Raw genomic sequence first — 22,930 nt, 5'->3', positions numbered from 1 at the left:
AAGTGATGATCTGCAACTCATTCAGATAGATTGATAACTTTTTATTTGTCCTCAGTACTTTATCCGTATTCTTGATGGTGGTTCTATTCTTTAGTTGCATTTTCTGTGGTTTGAAAATCGGCGCTTGCTAGTCATGTTCTGTCCCTTTTCTCTGCAGGTGGCATGATATTGCCAACATGTCCCACAACAAATCCTTTTTCGCATTAGAGCTGTCAAACAAAGAAGAGACAATTCAGTTCCAAACTGTGAGTAGATTTTTACTTTTATTTTTTTCAGAGGCATCAGTAAATAGAAACACAAATTAACACTGCTAATTTAACTCAAAGGATAAAACCTACTTTTTATATATTTAGCAATTTTGAACTGTATGAGTAAAAAGTAATAATACTGTCTCTGGCTAGCTTTCTATGGGAATGCATTAAAAATCTGACCTTTTATGCTGAGTATATTGACAATGTTGGTTCAGATGGTCATAAACATTTTCATCCATTCCAGTAAAATTTCTAGCATGTTTTTTGAACTTTTAAATCAGTGGCATTTAAAGATAAACATAGTCTTAGAGCTTTGCTGGAATGGGCCATGGTGTTCCTTGCAGAATTAATTTTATGTAGCATCTGCCACTTGCCTTTGTCAAGAAGACAGCTGTTGACAATCTTATGGCATGGTATATATATACACTGTAAATTGTGTTAGTGTTATAGCTGATAAGACTGTCTTCAACAAAAGGCTTCTACTTTACGCTTTCATAAATCTCATAAAATTGTTAGTCTAGAGTGCATGTACAGGCCCGTAAAGTACAGTCTTGGGAAAAACATGGTGACAGTAGTGAATTTTACTAAAAAGAAATTGGTCAATGCTAATTTAATCTTAAAAATTTTAGTGGCTTGTCTGAAAGCAGGTGAAGGGTATGTATATTTGTCCTAATATGCAAATTTTGGTTTTGATTTTGGCAGGAAGATATGGAAACAGCAAAATATGTGTGGAGGATGTGTGTGGCTAGACACAAATTTTACAGACTAAATAAATGCAGCCTGTAAGTAGCTTATATTAGCAGAACTCTTGGTGTCCTTGAAGCTTCCATTGGGAAGTGAAATCTTTTGTACAAGCTTTATAATGTTTTACTGTCCTTTTTAGATGGTAGTAGTTAATGACTTGGGATTTTTTTCTTAATCTTTTTGGAGAAAATACTTATTACCAGTTTCTCAAACATATTCTACTTCGTAACAGAGGACAATACTGAACACTGAAATCTTACCAGAAGTAATAGTGTTTGGCCCCTGCTGCTGGATCTCAGCGCTGTGACAGATTTCAGTTGCTTTTGGGGCTACATTTGCTAGAATGTTTGTGGGCTACTGGAATCATGGGGATTTTGGCCTCAGTTTGGGTGAACTGCTCTGAAAGGACACTCTAGAGGCCTTTAAAAGGGTGGGAAGTGTATGTGAAGCACTCCTGCAATGTGCTGGATTGACAGCTGAGAGGTATGTGGTCCTTAGGATATCCATGGAATCCGTATGGCTCAAGTAGCACCAGTGCAAAGTAAATTTAATACAATTCATCAAATTAAATTTAAATGGGCTGGCCTCCAACTTGTAAATCAAGGGCTGGAATTTGAGCTACTCCACTGGTACAGCTTTCCTTCAGTTAAGTTACTTCAGTCAAAAAATAGAGAATTAGACCCAGGGAATAGTCTGTCATAAAAAAGCATGATTCCCAAATGTTCCATTCCTCTTCTTTGTACATGAGAATATAGCTATGGAGGGGTTGGTCCAAAATTTGCCAAGGCTAGTGGAAAGAGAGTGGAATATTTTGTACCACAGATGACTTGCTAGTGTGTTTAATGCTAATTTATTGTAGAAGAGTAAGATTGATTTTGAAAGGAGTAGACCTCATACCTCTAAGCTTGTTAACCTGCCTGCCTTTTGAGAGGATAAGAAGTATTGGTAGTAGTAGTGCCTTTGTGGGACTTGTGCATTGCTGTCTGAATAATGTCAGTTCTATAGTTCAGTATTGAATGTCAGTCTCTAGGATTACTTATTTTAACCTTTTCACCACAACATGGTTTTATCAATAGGTAAAATCCTCAAAAAAACTTTTCTGATTATCTTCAAGATTCCCTGTCATCTGGTGCTGCTGCTGAAAACTCTTATGCATGTCTGTGTTAAATTTAGGGGTTTTTTTCTTAATCTGTACGTACCTTGTCTTTAGAGACTCCCTGGACTCTCCACCTGAGGAGGGCTCTCAGAAATCTTCCCTCATTCTTTCCCTTCCACGCTTTCCAATCCTTTCTCGTCCTTCACTTCCCAAAGGGTGAGCTGAAAAAAATCGTCTTTCTTTCTGAAATCTGGCAGTTCCTTCATTTGTATTATTCTGATGTCTTTTGACCTCTGTCTTGCTGCAAGATGCAGAGTACAGGTGCAGTTCAGGGTGGGGAAAAAGGAGCTTAAGGTTTCTGAACCTTACATCCTGGAGGCAATCCAACAAATTGTGAGACTTTATTACCGTTAGCTTGAATGTTAGAACATACAAATGCTCATGCAGTATAGTTGCACTTTCCAGTTCCTGTAACATCTGTAATGTTACATTCTGTAGACAATTTTGTGTCTGGTCTTGTAGAATGGGTAACTTACAGTATGAGATTTTATATGGGATCCAAATTTAGAACTGGTCCCCAGTTACTCTCCTGATTTTTCTGCCCTATTGCAGTCTTTCAGGGGCATCTCCTTTTTATGCTTCATAGAAAAGAGGTAAAGAAGTAACTGATGTATTTTGATCCTCGTTTTGTGGTTCTGGTCATACTGTCTGCGATGGTGGTTTGTGCACAGACCTCTTTCCTTTTGAGACTGTTGGGGAGGACTATTTAACACAGGGCTTGGCTCCAAGAAATGTAGAGTGATTTTTAACTGAATTTAGGAGCACTTTCTAAGGTTTGAAATAGGTTGTAGTGTTAAGAATAATTTCTTACCATAAAATTTCTTCTGTAGACAAACCCAGCCCGTTACAGTGAATCCTGTTAGAAGGCGATCTTCATCCAGGATGTCTGTGGTAGGGAGAGCAAATAGTTTTATATTTGCATTTTTATGGATTTCAATTGACTTTGAATGAGACATTAGTTTCCTTCAGTGAAATGAAATGAGCAGTGAAAAATGTCTAGTGTGTGAGGGACTGTTTCTGACTTGTAGAGAAAGCTACTATTTAATATCTGATTAACAGAATCAAAATAATTGGAGCAGAAAACATTTTCTATTTTAATTTGATTGCTCTGTCTCTAGGAGACTCTCCTAGATGTCAGATGGCAAAATACAGTCTTGGGTTGGTGGTGTGTTGTTTTGGTTTTGTTTCCTTCTCCTACATTGGAGATTTAGATAAATGGTTTAATGCTAAGGCTGTGTGTGTGTGTGTATAATATACGTTATGTATTATGTAGATAATATTATACATTATATGTAAAAAAAAAAATCTTCAAGACTTATTTTTAAAATAAATCCTAAGTTTTTAACTAACAATAAGATGCTTGCTTTCTTAGCCCAAGCCTCAGCCTTATATGATGCCTCCACCACCTCAGCTCCATTACAATGGTCATTATACTGAACCATATGCATCTTCCCAAGGTGAGTTCGTTAAATCCAAGGCCACACTACACAACTTTAGAAGGAAGAAGGTACAATTTGCATTTATAGCTACTTTAGCTGGAGCTAAATGAATTCATAGGGTCAGCGTGGGATAGGTTTGTACTACAACACTCATTTAAGTGCTTTCTGCTACTCTAGACCTGTAGGGTAATGTGAAATAGAATCATACAATCGTTTTGGTTGGAAAAGACCTCTGAGATCATCAAGTCTACCCGTTAACCTAGCACTGCCATGTCCACCACTAAACCATGTCCCTAAGCACCACATCTACAGATGTTTTAAATACCTCCAGGGGAGGTGATTCAGCCACTTCCCTGAGCAGCTTGTTTCCAATGCTTGATGACCCTTTTGGTGAAGATATTTTTCCTAATATCCAATCTAAACCTCCCCTGATGCAACTGGAGGTCATTTCCTCTTGTCCTGTTGCTTGTTACTCAGGAGAAGAGGCTGACACCCACCTCACTACAACCTTCTTTCAGGTAGTGGTAGAGAGCAATAAGGTCTCCCCTGTGCTTCCTTTTCTCCAGGCTGAACAACCCCAGTTCCCTCAGCTACTTCTCTTCCATATCCTCTCCTATGGAATGTGAGCAAAGTTAGTTATGATAGCATACACAGTAACTGTAGACTGTGGTCCCTTGGGTGAGTTTAAGCTGACTGTTGGGTTTTTTTGGTTCATGTATCAAACTGGTACATTATGGCATTGTGAGATCCTTGTCAATATTGATCTTAATAGCTGCAAAGAGTAACAGAGCCCAACAATTCAGACAATTAAAAAAAATTAAGCCCAGGGTGCAGGATGTGAGAATTTTCTCTTGGAGTTCACTACACTGAAAGATAGTGGGGAATTCAAAGGCTATAGAAGTCTTCAAGTTATGGAATTGGTATACATTTGATTGAAAAAAGGAAAGGAAAAATACCCAAGCAAACCCTGATTAGAATTCTCAAGGAATGCATACTGCTAATCTATGCAGTTTACAGTGGAGTCAGGGCTGCTTTCTCTCCTTTTTTTTGATTGTTACACACTGTGTCTTTAATTAACAAAGTTGCTGCCCTGAAGGGCTTAATCTAAGTTTATGCAAAGTTGCCTTAGTTTTAATAGGGACTTTCCTGTCCTACAAATCAGCTGGATAAAAAAAAATACTCTAACTCCTCACTGGTAATAGAAGAGGCACGTTTTCTATCTCAATAGAATTACACAGGTATTCATGAAGGTACAGGTATACAAATTCAGAATATAGCTGAATTCTTTCCATTGGAATTATTGCTGGATACTTGCTACTGCACATGTCCTGTTTTTGAACAGTTTTTACAAATAAAGGAACTTCTGATTGTGAGCAAATTCATTAACATAAGTGTGGCAGTTATTCTGGTGAACCGGAAGAGTTAAATCATGAAAGGCATCTAAAGCAATGACTGAATTGTTCTCTTCTGGAGCTTGGCAAATTGTACATCAAATGAAGTAATGGTTAAATTATTAAATGTATATTGGATATATAAACTGCTAGATCATTTTCTTTACCCATCAGAGTGGGTATATGTTATTGTGCAAACAATATGTGATGGTGGCTTTTTTTTTTTCTTTTTTTAAAAGGTCTTGTGGTACTACATCTACTTAGGGTGTGGGTAGGGAGAAGAAGAGTTGAGGGAGTTTTTGTTTACTTTTTTCTTCTTTCTTGCTGCTTAAACTGATCTCGTTAGAATTAGATTAGTGTAAACCCTATTGTAGATGGGTTTTCTTTCAATTAGTGTGGTTTAAGATTGATATGGATTTTGTTTAACTTGGACTGAAACTTTGCAAACCTATCCTAAACAGAAGAAAGCCATTCTTAAACTGAGTCAATGTTTTCCAGTAGTAATTTGTATCTTCTAAATGACCATAATAGGTTATTCTGGTGTGCATACTTTAGGTATCAACAACAACAAAAAAGCTGGGGTTGTTTTATTTTTTTCTTCCTATTTCAATACATAGCTAAGAATAACTGAGAATTTGAAAGTCTCAAACATTGGTTAGCTGTGTCTTAATAGAGGATATCTCTGTCTGATGTCTTGGACATAAAGATTGTTCTTAAACTTTACTTTCAGATAACCTCTTTGTGAGCAATCAGAATGGATACTACTGTCACTCTCAGACTAGTTTGGATAGAGCCCCTCATGACTACAGTGGTCGGATCCGCAATGGTAGTGTCTATAGTGCACATAGCACAAACTCCTTGAACAATCCACAACATTACTTGCAGCCGTCCCCTATGTCCTCTAACCCAAGCATTACTGGAAGTGACGTCCTCAGAACTGATTATGTCCCATCACACAGGCATAGTGCACTAATACCACCTTCATATCGTCCCACACCAGACTATGAAACCGTGATGAGACAGCTCAACAGGGGGATGGTGCACACAGATAGGCAGAGTCATTCAATGAGAAATCTTAACATCAGCAATTCATATGCTTACAGCAGGCCTGATGCCTTAGTTTACAGTCAGCCTGAAATACGAGAACATGCTCACTTTGCTTCCCCACAATCCAACCATTATCCATTTAACCTGAACTACAGTTTTCACAGCCAAACCCCCTACCCCTACCCTGCTGAAAAGCGCCCGGTTGTTGGGGCAGTCAGTGTGCCTGAGTTGACTAATGTGCAGCTCCAGACTCAGGATTATCCAGCACCAAATATAATGAAGACCCAAGTCTATCGACCACCTCCTCCGTACCCATACCCAAGACCTGCAAACAGTACTCCAGACCTTTCGCGACACATCTACATTAGCAGCAGCAATCCAGATCTTATCACAAGGCGAGTACACCATTCTGTCCAGACATTTCAGGAAGACAGCCTGCCTGTGGCACATTCTCTTCAGGAAGTCAGTGAACCGCTAACGTCAGCACGCCATGCTCAGCTGCAGAAAAGGAACAGTATTGAAATAGCAGGTTTGACTCCCAGCTTTGAAGGAATAAGAATTAAAGAGAGGACCATGTCAGCTTCTGCAGCAGATGTGGCTCTTCCGAGAGTTATCTCAGAAGGGTCACAGCCCAACATTCTGATGGAGAGAACAAAGCAAAAAGAAAGTGAGCAAGAAGAAAGTGTGAACTGCGATCATAAGAAAACCCTTTCAGATGCTACGATGCTGATTCACAGTAGTGAGGAAGAGGAAGAATTTGAAGAAGAAAACAAAGCTAGTACAAGTCTTGCTCCTCTCCCTGAAGATCAAACCCAACTTTCATCTGTTATGGGTGGTTATTCTCATGATTCAGTACTGAACTACCCATATAGCTCCGTTGCTTCATCTGCTGGCCCCTTGCATATTCTTGAGCCTAAATTACATATTACAGAGACAGAAAAGAGAATGAAAGATATGAGTCCCGTTCATTTACTAGTAGAAAGCCAGGTACAGAGAAGAGGGGAAGGACTGCTTACTCCATCTATGTCGGAATCTGATCTCACAACATCAGGGAGATACAGAGTAAGGAAAGATTCAGTAAAGAAGAGACCTGTGTCCGATCTTTTGTCTGGGAAGAAGAATATTGTGGAAGGCCTTCCCCCGCTAGGTGTAAGTGGATATTACTCCTCTTATTTTGGGTTGTTCTGTAGTGGGAGTTGTGTGGGGTTTCTGTTTGAGGTTTGGGGTTTTTCTAATCAACATATGATGCTTTTAAGGTAGCTTGTATTTCACATGTTTTAAGCCTGACCTTTATTTTTCTGTTTTTTCCCTGATAATCTTTGCTTAGCTATCCTGTATCCACTTTTCTGCCATGTCTGACTTCTGTTTGTATAGTCCTCCCACAAAAAGCCAGCTGTGCAGCCTCCATCCATCTGAGGCACCTAACCTGGCTAGCAACTGTGAAATGAGCTAAATTAAAGTCAGTTCTAGATCCGAAATTCTGCCCTACCTATCCTTATCTGGAATAGAAGCAACTCTTTCCATTCCACCAGCAGCTTTCTAATACTCCTCTCACTGAAAAATCAGATGTAACTGAATATTTACTTTTTTTGATTAATTTGCTTTCTTCTTCTGACCTAGGAGGGGACCTGATGATGCATTAGGCAATAAATTCCTTCCTTGCATTCTCTTCTTTCCTCCATCCCTTCCCCTTTTCATATCTTTTCCCTTTTGGCTTCTCTTCAAGCTGTTTTTATCCCACTAAAGGTATTTCTTTATTGCCATGTCTCTTTCTCCTACTCCAATTATGAAGCCATAAATAGTGAAAAACTGCAAGTTTCACTTTCCCTGTAATTTCCCACCTCACAGAAACATCAAGGTCTGTGTGGGACCGTACAGTTTCACTGTCAGTCCTTATCACCTCATTTTGTTTTAAACTGTTGTTCAGTTTTTTGTAGTCTGTGGCGTATTTCAGGTGCTAAAGGAGGAAGACCATTTTTATTATTATTTTGCCTTTTAAAATTGATTGTTGTTGACTTTGCCTGCCTGAGTTAGTGTCAGATAGTTCTTTGCACAAATTGGACTGCAGTGGAACTACCATATAACTTCTACTGCTGTAGTAACTGTTACAGTTGATGCTGCAAAGCTGTGTATAGTTACTGTTATCACAATTCTTATCTGTCAGACTTGTTATATATGGAGCCGAACACATTGAAATGTGAACCTTCATCGGCTTCAATTAATTTTATAATTGTGTATGTTTTTCTAAATCTCCTTTCTCCTGTTTGATACGTGGATATAGGAAAAAAAGGTGATACCTTTCTCCTTGTGTTCACATTTAGATAGTCACTTAGTATTTATTCTCCAAAAGATACAGTTTCAGGCACTGATGTGTCTACCAAAGTCATGACCTGCCTTTTCCTTCTCATAGCTATGTAAATGTTCAAGTCAACCTTTAAAATGAAATTGATATTAAAACTTTTTCACTGGAAGTGTTTAGTAAAATACTTTCTAGTTCAGGAACACTTAAGAGTGCCATTACACAATAGAGAATATTACCTTTCTGTGTTCAGTATTGCGAGGCATATCCTGGTAACAAAGCAGGGTCCTACCGATATTTGCACATTTTGCTTTTCAGTGAACTCTTACTGTTGTGTTTGTGTTCACTTTACTGTTGAATGTGGTCTCATTCTCTTATCTTTGTCTTCCTATTCCTTGCTACCATTTAGCTTTTGAAAGCATCAGTTATCATTCAGGCAGCATGTACACTCACATTTTCTGTGTATTTTTGTTAACAACCAAACTTAGCAACTGCAAAAATGATGAAGCTTTCTCCTACACTTTCATAAAAATCCCCTTTTGATATTTTTCTCAAATCATGAATGGTAACTTCAATAATTTAGATTCATGGCCTGGTTCAGGGCTCAGATCTGTGTGCAGTTCTGTGTTCATGTTTTGTACAGGTGGTTTGTTGCAAACTTAGTCAAACATTTAACTATATCCAAATATTTTAAAGGTACACGCTTGTTATGCCCGCTTGTAGGGAGGAAGAGTGCAAACTGAATAGTATAGTAAGGAATCATTTTTATGTATTTTTGATGTTGGAAAGTGATTTCAGTTCTGTCCAAGACTGTTAATTATCCAGAGTTGTCACTTCACACCCTCGGTTATGAGCTTTGTAGGGAACAATATTTGTCATTCCCGTGCAGTTTCATTAACCTGTCTGGAATGAAGACAGACTTGTGTTGCGTCCTTGGAGGAATGTAGTCATACCACCCTAATCTCTTACTGCAGGGCTTATCAAAAAAAAAAGGTCAGAACTGTTTGCAGGAGGAGGAGTCAAAGAAGTATCCTTTGCTAAGTTGAACTCATCTGGTTTCTGCTTTATAACTTCATCATATATTTAAGAATATTTACAGGTTTTAGCTTTTTTTTTTTTTCAGGGTATGAAAAAGAACAAAAATGATGCAAAAAAAATAGGGCCACTAAAGCTAGCTGCCCTGAATGGACTGACTTTGACTAGAATGCCTCTTCCAGATGAGGGGAAGGAAGAATCAACAAGAGCAACAAATGATGAACGGGTATGTTGAAGTTTAATGCTTGATTTCTCTTTTATACTAGGGATTTTTCAAAATGGAATCTGTATGAATGGTGCTTTGTGTTGACTTTAAAATGCTTCAGATTCAAAGCAACTCAAATACTGAGAATAGAAACAAAATGAAGCGTGAAACTTCTGATTGATCGGTCATTGTTGGAAATATTGGGTGTAATTCAGATTTTTCTTGAAGATTTAGGATAACAGTGATTCAGATTATAGTGTACCTTTTGAACATACAGGAAGCAAATTAACTAATATCTACTGATACATTTTTGTGCCAAGTCTTTCTATTTCCTATCTTAATTTTGGGGTTTCCCAGACTGAAAACATGTGAAAATTAAAATACTGAGTGTAATATTGAATTTAGTTGTAATTATTAGTAATTCATACAGTTTTTACAGTAAATTTTGTATTTAAATTGCATCCCCAGGATACAGCTTGTACAGATTGTATTTATCAGTTTTCCTCAGATAGATCCCTGAAAATATAGATGGAACTTGTGTGATCTGCAGAAATTTTAAAATCAGTAAAAGATCTCACATCACTGAGATGGCATCAGATTCTAGAATTTGAGGACCATTCTCTGAGAAATAGAAGACTCTCTCTGCTTGTGTCAGAGTAAACAATCTCAGTAAATATATTTCAGCTTGCCTCATGTATCATTAAATAGGTGCAGGAAAGCGAGATAGAGTCAATATCCAGCCTGTGAAGGGCTGTGTGGAACAGTGCTGCCATCACACATCTCACCAGGGAGCAATCACATACACCAAGGTCCACAGTGATTATTGTACGTTCTGCAGCCAGTGGTCTCTCTAGAATCCAGTTCTGAGCATGGTTGGGCATCCTCAGATGCAGACACCCTCTAGCTCAACTTGTTGACAGTCACTGAGCACGGATTAGAACCTGAAGGAACAGTCCTGCTCTTACCAGCTGCAGTTTTAAGGAACAGGCCAAGAAAATTAATTGCAAGTCACAGAGTAGAAATTCAGTCTTGGAGTTTGAAGGCTTAGAGTGAGATCCATAGGAGGGAGATTTGACTGTTCCATTTTGACACAGTTGAAGTTCTTTTTGAATTATATATACACTCCTTAAAGATCCTTAGGGACGAAAATTAACATTGTGTTACTGAGATACAGTTCTGTGTTTTGTACCTGTGTTGGTTATTTCTTCTTACTTACAGCCATCATCTCTTCCTGGATAGACCTTTGTTGAATCCGGCCATATTATTATTCAGCTATCTTTTTTCAAAGTATTGAGGTAAAAGAGGAATCCATAAAGTCAAGTTACGAAAAAGACATGTTATGAAAATACAAGTTATGAAAAAGACACTTTCTCTTCAGGTAGTCATGCAGAGGCAGAATAGATACCATGCGATGGGAGTAATTCCTAAAGCAGATGAGAAGCCCATTGCAAAGCAGACACGTGACGTGAAAGGAAGTCTGGACTGCAGATATTTTAGAAGACAACTTTAAAGTTGATTCAGTGCCTCTTTCGTTGCTCAGCTTCATGTTATTATCAGTTTCAATAAGGGAATTTAGCCTAAGGATAATAAAGGAATTTGTACAGTTGATGTACTGATGTGCAAATTGCATATGATTGAGGTTTTACACCTTCCTCTGCAACATTTGGCATTATGGTTATTTGATACAAGACACTTTTCTGACCTGATACTGTGGAGCAGTTGCTGTGAGAGGCTGGGGACATGTGACATAGATGAAATTTTTTGGCTGAAATCTTACATATTATTCCTCTAATTATTGTTGGCAAAGGGATGCTGAAATTCCAGAAGTATCTTATGATTTAGAAAGAACTTGGTTTTGAAAGAATAAATGGGGGGGGGGGGGGAAGGGAGCTGCTTATTAAATAAAGCAGATTCAATTATATTAATAGAAAAAATCCTGGGTTTATGCCTAAACTATAGCAAGAAGTTTTAAGAAGGCTTTGCTGTTGTATGCAAATTTAGTATCTTCAGCCAACGACAATATGGAATATTGGTAGTGAATTATTAGCTCATTGACTGAGTCAAGTGTTTCGTTTAACATATTTAGATTTTTTTTTTCCATCCAAATGATAAAGTTGACTTAATTATTTTTTTTTCTTTTTTTGGATTGCAAAGTTAAAGGAGACCTTTTCAAATGATGTAATCTGACATGCTATACTGAACAAGAGGATCAATGAGTATTTCTTGTTCAACAGTATTGGAGGCAGTTTGTAGTATAGCATAGCTATCTGATTTGGCCAAATATTTCTTTGCCCAACCGGGTTGTCTTTACAGAAACTACGAAGTAATTTTTCTTTCACTAGTGGTATCCGCAGTCTTTGTGACCTAATGAAGTATAACAGGCTTCTTAGTTTTCACATGAACAAAATTTCTGCTGGTTAGGGTGCTTCTAATTTATTCTGGTATGTTTGTAAAAACATTAATAGCTGAAAAAGCATTGAAAAAAGGATGTAGGAGAGGAAAATGCATACATTTCATCCTTCATGAATTCTCTTAAAATAGACTCGCCTTAGAACGTGAGTTTGTATGGTTGTCTGTGTTCTGTCTTTCAGTGTAAAATTCTGGAACAACGGTTAGAGCAGGGGATGGTGTTTACTGAATATGAGCGCATACAGAAAAAAAGACTTCTAGATGGCGAGTGCACAATAGCTCGGCTTCCCGAAAATGCTGAAAGAAACCGGTTCCAAGACGTCCTTCCTTATGATGATACCAGAGTAGAGCTAGTCCCAACCAAAGAAAATAACACGGGTTACATCAATGCATCTCATATTAAGGTGAGAGAAATACTGTTGGAAAAATATTTTCCAGTTCACATGGTAACTAAAAATGGATTTGGCTTTCAGTTAGGGTTTGGTCAGATGAGTAAGAGTCCCTCCATCTCTCTCTCTTTTCCCCTTCTTTTGCAGAGGTTTATTTGGGGAAAGAAGGTACTTATTTTTCCTCATTACCTAGAATAACGGAGGGTTAATTATCGGAGAAGTTTTGTGCATTTTGCTTCTGTACTGATCTACTGTTTCTTTTTTCTCTCTGTGGATTGGTGCTAACAAAAACGTGTCCGTTCTTCCTAGAATTAAGAAGGCAAACAGCTTTATAACAAACTGGGATTCTTTGCAATGGTGATATTTTTGAACCGTATTGACAATCCTCATTATTTCTTCCTTTTCTGTACTCTTAGACGAGGTCCATGACAGTCAGTAAATTAGCTCCCAGCTTAAGCTTTTTTGTTTTAGGTTAGAGGAATAAATGGAGCCGGGGGGGAAATCTGCTCTTTCGTAATCTTCAGTTGCCCCTTTCCCCAGCCTTAACTCTTTAAATTCTGTTTAAAAAAGTGAAGAAGTTGGAGGCAGACCTCAAGAACCTTCAAGGCAGTTAATTTTCAATGCATTTACCCTCTTAAAGAGCAACTGCAATTGTCTTTGTGCTTTCCCTGAAAAGAGATGAGATTGTCAAAGCAGCATTTGTAGTTGTGTTACTGTCTTTTTTTTATAAATCTATTTTATACACTGACATGGTGCCGCAGTTTCTATTCTTCAACTCATTCACAAATATCAGTAACTCTTCTGACACTTCTCAAACAAGATAATACTTCTTTAGGAAACATAAGCTAAATCTGACTTTTTAGTGCATATAATAGCATTTACAGCACCAGGGTATGAAAGCTTCTCTAAACCCGAATCAGCTAGAATACCTGAAATTCACAAAAGAAAAATACAGTTTTATTTACTCACTTTTACATTATCCTTATGATGGAAAATACATTTATTTTAGCTATGTTCTTCTACAGTTTTAAATATTGTGTCTTTTCTGTATCTAATGTGACAGGATGCATCTAAAAACTGAGAGGCAGATATAACTCACAATGGGCTCCTACTTCTGCAGTGTTGCTGTCTTTTTTCGGGTTGCGCATCTACAAATGGCTGTCTGAAGAATTAGGGAAAGGCAGTTTTCAGTAATTACTAATCTGATGTCTTTTACAGGTCTCTGTTGGAGGCATAGAGTGGGATTACATTGCTACACAGGGCCCTTTGCAGAATACGTGTCAGGATTTCTGGCAGATGATCTGGGAACAAGGGACTGCCATTATAGCTATGGTGACAGCAGAGGAAGTGAGTATAAACTGAGTCAGGTTTCCCCCAGAAATTCTGCAATGTTATCTGTTATGACCTGTTAGAGGAAGGAGATCTTTGCTCTAACAAGAAGACCAGAGATAAATTTCTAGTGACCCTTTTGCCATTCTTGTCTTGCTTCCCTTGGCAGAAAGATGTAAATTTGCAAACTCTTTCCACTGGAAAGTTGGTTTATTTGGTGATAAACCATTAACACTGTAGTAGTACTTAATAAAAGAGAGATACAGTTGTTACAGGAGCAGGAGTTGCATGAGTGTTCTTACATTTCTTGTTAAGCAAGTGTTTTACTTTTAAGGAAAGTGGGCGAGAAAAAAGCTTCAGATACTGGCCACGTCTTGGTTCAAGACACAACACTGTGACATATGGAAGATTTAAGATTACCACACGATTTCGTACTGACTCAGGCTGCTATGCAACTACGGGTTTGAAGATTAAACATCTTCTCACAGGACAGGAGAGAACAGTTTGGCATCTGCAGTATACTGACTGGCCAGAGCATGGCTGTCCAGAGGATTTAAAGGGATTTCTCTGTAAGTTGTATTTAATAGCTTTGTTTTCAGGTTTTTGGTTTGTTGTTGGTAGTTTGTTTGGTTTTGTTTTGTTTTTTTGTTTTTGTTTTTTTTTTTATTATTTTTTAATAGATGCTAAAATGGCTGGTATAGGTGAATTAGCTTTTGCTAAGTATGCCAAGCGTTCTGCTGTGAAAGATTTCTTCATACCAGCAAAAGATACTGAATTATATTTTTGGCAGGAATATATCTGCCAGTTTGTTAAAGTGACTGTTTACGTCTAAAGCCAAATACATAATTTAGTAAAAGTTCATATAGGTTAAAACATAATTGCATCACATACTACACATTTGAATATGTTCCAGCAGTAGCAAGATGGCCACGAGCCGCCTTTGGTGGAGAGTAAGGAAACAAGGCAGGGAAAGCCTTACAAAAGTTAGATGATCTTTGTGGATCTGTATTGCTTTAGCTGGGGTATGACTTGTGATTTGTACAGTGCACCATTTTTCTGTGGGATGTCATTTGTTAAATTGCTTGTTTTCTGGTGGCCATAGAGTGTAATAGCATGGCTTGTGGGGCTTCATCTCCTAAATTTATTATTCTTATCTTGTTGAACTTAATAGCATACTTGGAAGAGATACAGTCAGTGCGGCGCCATACGAACAGCACTGTGGATCCTAAAAACTCTAATCCTCCTGTACTGGTACATTGCAGTGCAGGTGTGGGACGAACAGGAGTGGTCATACTGTCAGAGATCATGATTGCTTGCTTGGAACACAATGAGGTGATCTCTTTTTCTTTCTCATGCTTTAAATAATGTTAAGTAGTGGAAGAGTAAGTAACCTGCCTAACAGATATTCTGTGGCTGTTCATCTGAGTTTTCCCAGGATGTGGCCTTTGGAAGAGCCCTTACAACTGTGGTTGAAAGAGCTCTTGGCAATTTAACAGAAGTTAATAATGTTTGACAGTTGCCCACTTACACACTGGGTACTGGAATGCTCATCTGGTTTGTTGGCTCCATGAAATGTTGAGTCACTGAGTGGAACAAGGTGTGCCCTAGGATACTAAGCATATTTCAGGATTTTGTCCTGAATTTACAACTTTTACTTTGTGCCTTAGTTTTAATAGATAATATTAAAGAACCTGCTTTGTAGCCAGTCTCTGTGCTTGTGTTTAAATATTTTGTTCCTAAGTGTAGTGTATTTGCAGTATCAATCTCAGCAAAGGACAAAATGATAGTTTAATAGAATAAAACCTGGTCTTATCAGCTTTTAGCCAGAAGTCAACGACTGTAAAATGCTTACTAATAATGTAATATGCCAGCTGAGACTCAACAAACTACTGTTTCATTGTGCATCCCTTAACACTGTGACAGATTTTTGGAGCCATTGGACTCGTGAGGACCCCATGAGATAGGCAAGTTTAACATTATGCCTATTTCACAGATGAGGAGGTAGTCATGGTCAGTGTTGTAGTGCAGGCATGGGCAATGAATTGTCAGAGCTGAAATTAGACCAGCTGATTCTGCCCTTAGGTCACTGGTACTGCTCTCAACCTCCTGCTGAGAAAGTGCAAGCCAGTCTCCCTGCTCACCAGTGACTTGTAATGGTTTGTGCTTTTCCTGCAGATGCTGGACATCCCACGAGTGCTGGACATGCTGAGGCAGCAGAGAATGATGATGGTGCAGACTCTTTCGCAGTACACTTTCGTCTATGGGGTTCTCATTCAGTTTCTCAAAAGTTCTAGACTCATCTAATCCCTACCAATTCCTAAAGGAGACTGCAAGAGTTTACAGAAAGAAAATTACAGTTTGCCAGGCAGACCTGCTCTCACAGGTGTTTCCTTCGTGTGATGAATCACACACAGTTACCTTTTAGGGCTGGTATGTGACTTAAATGCAAGTCAGCATAACAGTCCCTGCAAAGCAGGATCTTCACTGGACTAAATTCTTCTCATGTTCAGCTGCAGTCATATTAGGGAATGATTTTACTTGTACTGGTCTGTAGTACTTGCATATGTTCTTTAGAGTGGTGTTACTCTGGGCAAAATAAGTATCCCATGGAATGGAAGCACATGGCACAATTTTACTAACATTATGTTTTAAAACATAATTGTTAACTGTGTGAAAGCTAAAATCTGTAGATGCACATGGGTTGAGAAACTTGCTCCTTGGGAATGTCAAGGTCTTATGCAGTTTCATTCTGCTTTCAATTTTATATTTAGAACAATACATCTATATTTTTTAAAACAAACTTTTGGTTTCCTCTGGTTTATTCAGCAAAATTAGCAGCTCCTAGATATTTAAGCTGTTGCTTTAAGGACAGTTATTTTTATATTCAGCATTTTTTAATTAAAAAAAAAACAAAACACCACAACCCAAAACTTTTTAAATAGCATAATATTTTTGAAGGAGAAGATTGTCAGTGTTTGAACTAACTTTTCAAAGATCATGGAGAAAGTACTACGGGAAGCTATTGGTAGTTAGTTGTAGTGCTGTGTAATAAAACTGAGAAGTGAAAGATGATGTTAACTGTTGATAACTTCCATTTGAGTGAAGGCATGTTTACCTGCAACAAGCAGGGGGGAAAATATTGTAATTATCTACAAGGTTATTGGAAACAAATGGATGAGAGAAAGTACATATTCAGTATTATTCATATATTTAGAGGACAGTTTGATTTTACTGGCTGAAATCAAAGTGGATGCAAATGTTTTAAGCACTTTTTTTTTTTGCTCTGTTATTTATGTAGTTAAACATAGAAACTATAATCACGCATCGTTTCATATGGTAATATACCATTACTAACCTGTTATTTTAGGAAGAGCCTTTCAAGTGAGAGAACCAAAGTTGGAATAAGAAGGTGCATAATGGTGAAGCAGAAATGATTGTATGAAACATAATGGAGGAAGCATGGCAGCTATGACTGCTGGTTTACACAGTGAAAAGATGACCATTAAAAATGTTTATGTTCCCAGCCAAGAAATCCTTTAAAGCACTGGAAGTTTCAGTAGAATCCTCCACATTATTGTGTCAGTACTAGAACAGATTTTGCTAATGCTGTGCAGCGTTGCAATGAAGAATATCCACAGAAGCTGTTTGAGACCACCTACAGAATGTAAGAGCTCTTCTTAGAGGTAACACTGGAGACGTGGGTATTTAAGTAGCTGTGTAGGTGGCTGAGTCAATGGCTGTGGATGGACCTGAAGATGAATTGTGCCTTTTGGTAGTTTCTATTTTGTCCCATGGGTCTGGGCTAATGACAATATCCCTAAATAATCCTCTGTCTGTGGTTTTCAAATGGGGACAGTATGGTTTTACCTGCCTTTTCAAGTGTTTTGAGATGCAGAGTTGAAGATCCCTAATCAAGTAAACCATTAGTTTGTACATACCTGGTTTAATTTCAAAAAAGCCCTGTGGTAGGCCCATCTGCAGACATGTTTAAGTGTCCATTTCCTTTGATACCCGCTTAGTGAAATTAAATGAAACTGAAAGTCATTTTTATCACTGGTGAAATGATGTTATTTTTCTGAGCTGTAACAAGGGTTTGGAAACTATTATGAATAATTAAAACCCCTTCCAAACAACAGTTGTCTCCCAAAACATTAATTAAGAATACTAAATAGGTTGCCTCAGTTTCCTCTGTAATAAGCTACTTCCACAAAGAAAAACACACGGTCCAAATGATGTGCTAATATGTCATTTTATATGATGCGTATCACTTTAAAGGACACTGTATTAATCTAGTGCATTTGTTCTGCTTTCAGGTGGTCTGAATTACTCATTAAAAGTAATATTGATTATTTCAGATGGGGAAAAAATTGTTCTTTTTGTAACTATAAAATGCCTAGGAAGTATTAACTGCCCGATGTAAAACTGGAAGTCCAGAGGAAACCAGTTACTGAAGACTGATTCTTTATATATAAATCTTGCAAACAAACCAATTTGACATACCTGTGTTAATGGAAGTACTAAAAGAAACAAAACCTACTTAGCTATTTGTATCATGTTGTGTTTTAAAAACTTTGCTACTTTTTGCCAGTTTACTTCTATCTTCAGAAATATTTTTGAGTGAGAAGGTATGGTCTAAAATGTGGCTTGTAGTATTTTTATTTTTAAACTTTGGATTGTGATCTTCATAACTTGATACATGCAACTTTTAATGAAATTATATATAACCACAACTTCAGGCAACAGTTTTTAGCTGTTCAGCAGTTACTGGGACAGAACATCAGCTGTGAGGCATTAAAAGGAGCAGTTAAACCAAGCAATTTAATCCAAAATTTACGGAATTATCTGAGGTGGGTGAGGAAATGTGTGTCTTTTGGCTTTCTTTTCTGTTTTGCTGAAAGAAGTTGTGTTCCCTTTTAGAGGCAATTGCTCTCTAATCTGGTAGTCACAGTCTTGATTTTTTTTTTTTTTTTTTTTAAGCAGAACACTGCTACCTCCTCCACTTCAGCTTTCAATTCAGTCCATCAGCAGCCTGTTTTTGCATTAATAGACTTGACCTTAACAGACTTGACTTTATGAGTTTTTCTACTGACAGTAGTAGGATTGCTTTTGTAGGTAAGCATATGGCTCCAAGTGAGCATTGAAAATGAGCAGTTGCTCTTCTTAAGATACCAAATAAACTTCACAACCTCCTGCAACAAAATCAATTTTAAAACTGTTGTTTAGATTTTCACTTAACTTCTAAAAGAAAATTCAGTTTTTAGCAGTTTGTTCTGAGCCTTGAAAAGGGATGCTTTTTTACATGTAGTTGTGCTGAGTGCTTTGTGAAATGTTGGACGTCGCAAGGACATCCACTGTCCAAATCCAGCCACAGTGTGAGTCGGAGGCAGATTCATTTGCCAAAAGTTTAAAATTCCACTATAAGCCTGTCCATTTTGCCAGAAGTGCTTCTGTTTTTATGGGGATGAAACCAGATTATTATCCAAGATTTGAGCTGACTTTTTTTTAGTAAGAAAAGTTGTATGAAGACATTCTTTCAGTAAATGGCAAAGCTGATGCTGATCTCTAGGGATGTCAGAGCTCTCAGGGATAAATAAAGGTGCTATATGCTGTCAAGAGGCAGATATGACTGTCTTTTGTGGGCTAGGTGGAAGATGCTTTTTAGGATCAAATTCTGCGAAGAGTCAGAAGAACCCACAAATTGTAGTAAGGCCTTCTGCACATTGGATTTCTTTCTTGGTTGCTCTGATGAGAGATTTTTTTTGGCCAGTGAATCTTTGTAGTCGTGGGCTAGCAGCTCTTCTCTAAGAATGTAAGTCAGAGCCCTCTTCATTGCAAAGATGTCACTGGCTTAGCAGGCTTAGCTGTAGGCTGCAAATCACTCCTCACCCCGTCCTGTGGGGGGGGAAGCTCCACGGTGCACAGGAGGGGTTTGTGTAGCTTTTCTGCAGCCTGCGCAGCAGTGCTGTCCTTTTTCTGCTGCCCCCCGTGAAGAGCAGGAAAAGCTGTATGCCTTAGTATTGCTCTCATTGTGACACCTTTTGCACAAGTGCATGGTAAAAACTCCAAGTACAGAGTGCTATGGTTTATATCTCGAAATACATTTAGTTCAAAGCAGGTGAGCAAGACAGAATTCCTGTAATTTCTGTGGATGAAAAGCTGCTCTGAGTTATTATCAACTTTGAAGAAAAAAAGTCAAGTAATAACAAACAAAGTAAAATAGATGTGTACTAAAATGGAAAAAATCTCGGCATTTTGAGAAATGTATTTTTGGCTCCTCCTGTAATCCTGTGTATCTTTTTTTAAGTGGATGACGTTTGGAGCAATTTTCTCCAAAATAGCTTCTTAAATTTAATAAGTAAGACTACCTGAGGCTGCTCCTACATTTTTCTTGTTGGAGCAGCTGTTAAAGTTGAGTGGCTCATAGATTTCAGTGGCCTCTGGACCAAACTTGGGAAATGCAGGGTCCTTTATCATACAAGCTAGCCGTGTAATCAGTAGAGTTACTAAAACCTTGGATTTAAAATAGTGAACTCATTTCAATAGCTACTTCAAATTATTAATTTAAAAGAAACTACACATCAGTTTCTAAGAACTCTGTGCTTTAGAGTTTAAGGAAGGTTTTGTTGTTTTGTTTTTTTTTTTTTTCAATACTGCAAAGTCATGCAAAGCCAGAATCCAGCCTTGCAAGGTGCAAAATTCCCACAGTTCTTCCTGATATTGTAGGAATTAAAATGGGCTTATTGCCAGTGACGGCTTGAGACCTTAAAGCATGAATACTCACATGTCTGCTTTAAATTTAAATACAGATTACAAGAATGAACCAAAAGAATGCAGCAGGAATGTGCATACAAGAAGGTACAGCATTCAAAGGAAAAGTAGCTGAGATAGTTTGGAAGATACTCTCTCATGAAAGTACAAAATCTTGGAAGTAGAGAGTGAGGATTTGAGGAGTGGCTGAAGGCATTTGGAGGAGGATTTGGAATGTTTTGTATCCACAGTAGAGCTGCTAGAAAGGTATGATTCATATGGTATGTTTTTCATGGCATGGTAGGGTAAGTGAATATGTAGTCATAGGTTTTATTTTTACTGGCCTTTTAAAATGTGATTTTTTTAAAAACTACAAATATTTTTTTTTCAGAGGCTCTGGTTTTTGTTGTTTGCTTTTTTTTTTTTTTTTTTTTTGGTTTGGGTTTGGTTTTTTTTTGTTGTTTTACGTATCTTCCTTTCCAATTCCTTTCCAAATGTATCTAATGCAATGTCAGCTCAGTTTCTGTTTACTTACTAAAGGTCAGATTTTTCAAAACATGGTCTCTGATTTTACACATGCAAAATGCTGGGGGAATAGGCATACGTGCAGTTTTGCAGTGATAATTTCTAATGGATGCAGGGTAGATGATCTAGAAGTTGAAATACTTTGAGTGCAGCCAGGTGTTTACAGTAGGTATCAGTTACACCAGGTTAGGGCTGGACTGAAAATCAGGCCCTTGAAATGTGGAATTTAACATGTGCTTAGAAATTATGTTACAGTGCAGTATTTGCAATACAGTGATATTAAAATAATATAATATTGTACTAAAGTAAGGGAAAAAAATTTAAACTTAACAGCTGTTGCAGAAATGTCTGTTAAAAAAAAAATAATTCTTGGTAGGATCCTATTGGGGACCAGATAACTTGGTGCATTCTGTTGGCATCACATATGTTACTTTAAGGTCTACAAGGGATGAAAAAAAAAGGATTTGTTAACTTCAGTGAGCATCTCAAAAAATAGTTGCTAAATGGCCTTTGGTTCCGTTCTTTGCTATTTTCCACATGATGCTGTGTTCAGTGGTGAAGAATAACCTCCAGAGTATTTGTTATTTAGAACTCTATTCTTCAGCTCTAATTAGGGAATTAAGATAGAACTCAAATACAAAGATTATAATAAATAGAGTTTACAACAGGTACAGCCTGTGGCAAGTTAGAGAGCAAGTTTGTAGATACTGTAATGTTATTCTGGTTCAGATATGCAGCAATCAAAACTACCAAACTATTAATTTTATGAGCACAATTTCAGAAGGTGCCTAACTTTTATAAAGGGAATTTAAATGCTGTTTTTCCATTTGGAAATATTTAAGTAAAACTGGGAGACACTTAAAATACTTTAAAGACTGCAGATGCCGTTAGTTTTTAGAATGGTAGGAAACTTGATGGGGAAAAACCATGTAAAGTCCTCCAGTCTGTCACCTTCCTAATCCTGGACAATTCTGGCAAAGGTGTATATGCTCTTTACAAAGATGCTTTCTTAAGTTGCTCTGAAATGCCCAACATATCTGTCCTCTTTATGGCTGATCTGGGGGGACTTGGATGGAAATTTGAGAGGCTTGACCTGGCAAATCAGTAAATATGTACACTCCTGCATGTTGCTGAAATCTCTTCATTCAGTTAAAGCAAATCGGTGTTTGAAGTCCTTTCAGCAGTTTTATAGGATCGAGTCCTTAATGTCAGAGGAGTGCAGGATCTGGCTCCATTTTCTTCCATTTTCATTCGAGCCAGTATGCGAGGATTTAAATGGGACTTTGTTTAAACAGTAGCAAACATGAAGTATTATTTTCTAGTACTAAGCTAGTGGTTAACATGTCTATTTTTGCTGTCTTGCCACCAATACTGTAAAAATGTGTAATCAAAATAGCTTTAATTCTTGTAAAACTGAAATTGGTTTGTAAAACAATGTACAAATTGTGTTTCATAGACAGAAAAGCTTGTATTACTGAATGTAATATATGTAAAATGAATATATTATAGTCTATTTTTGCCATGGAAATAAATATTTGATGCAACTCTGAGTTTTTATTGTTCCATTATTAAAAGAAAAATCAGAGAACTTAGTTTTCATGTGTAGTCCTAGGTTAGGACTTTACCTTTGGTACACAAAGGCGCTATCCCTCTTATAATGCACTGCAGATGTTGTCCTGCATCTCAGTATGAATATAAAACTTCAACTGTCAGTTACTAATAGCTGTAATTTTTGTGTCAGGAAAGTCTTGTGCCTTCTGCCCTACCATTAGTTTATAATGTTTTGCATTTCCTAAAGCTATTTTTAGTATCGAACATTCAATTTCTCTGTAACCTTTAAGCAGATGAGGGATAAAAAGGTTTCAAAAGTTGAAAAACCCTTTCCAAAAGGATGTGAGAGAGGAAACGGTTGATTATATACTTACTATCACTGGAGCTGCATCCAAGAACTAACACTGAAGTTT

The 22,930-nt window shown here is 37.5% G+C and overlaps 1 protein-coding gene across 3 annotated transcripts in view; it reads left to right on the top strand.

Moving 5' to 3' along the window:
• PTPN21 (protein tyrosine phosphatase non-receptor type 21) overlaps window positions 1-22,495 on the top strand; it is a 47,245-nt gene extending 24,750 nt beyond the window's left edge. For 2 of the 3 annotated variants that reach the window (XM_042791108.1, XM_042791109.1), the window contains exons 9-20: window positions 158-245; window positions 954-1,033; window positions 2,206-2,307; window positions 2,982-3,042; window positions 3,524-3,608; window positions 5,712-7,177; window positions 9,451-9,588; window positions 12,159-12,380; window positions 13,584-13,712; window positions 14,029-14,263; window positions 14,866-15,026; window positions 15,870-22,495. In XM_042791108.1, the coding sequence (XP_042647042.1) occupies window positions 158-245; window positions 954-1,033; window positions 2,206-2,307; window positions 2,982-3,042; window positions 3,524-3,608; window positions 5,712-7,177; window positions 9,451-9,588; window positions 12,159-12,380; window positions 13,584-13,712; window positions 14,029-14,263; window positions 14,866-15,026; window positions 15,870-15,998 (2,896 nt within the window). In that variant the 3' untranslated portion in view covers window positions 15,999-22,495. The remainder of the gene's footprint in view (window positions 1-157; window positions 246-953; window positions 1,034-2,205; window positions 2,308-2,981; window positions 3,043-3,523; window positions 3,609-5,711; window positions 7,178-9,450; window positions 9,589-12,158; window positions 12,381-13,583; window positions 13,713-14,028; window positions 14,264-14,865; window positions 15,027-15,869) is intronic. The other variant, XM_033010559.2, reaches the window with a different exon arrangement.
• Window positions 22,496-22,930: the final 435 nt, after the last annotated feature.

The sequence above is a fragment of the Tyto alba genome, unplaced genomic scaffold (assembly GCF_018691265.1).
Source record: "Tyto alba isolate M040663 unplaced genomic scaffold, T.alba_DEE_v4.0 Super-Scaffold_18, whole genome shotgun sequence".
NCBI classification, from domain to species: Eukaryota; Metazoa; Chordata; class Aves; order Strigiformes; family Tytonidae; genus Tyto; species Tyto alba.
Note: the sequence above shows the minus strand (reverse complement) of the source record. Positions and strands in the feature narration are given on the sequence as shown.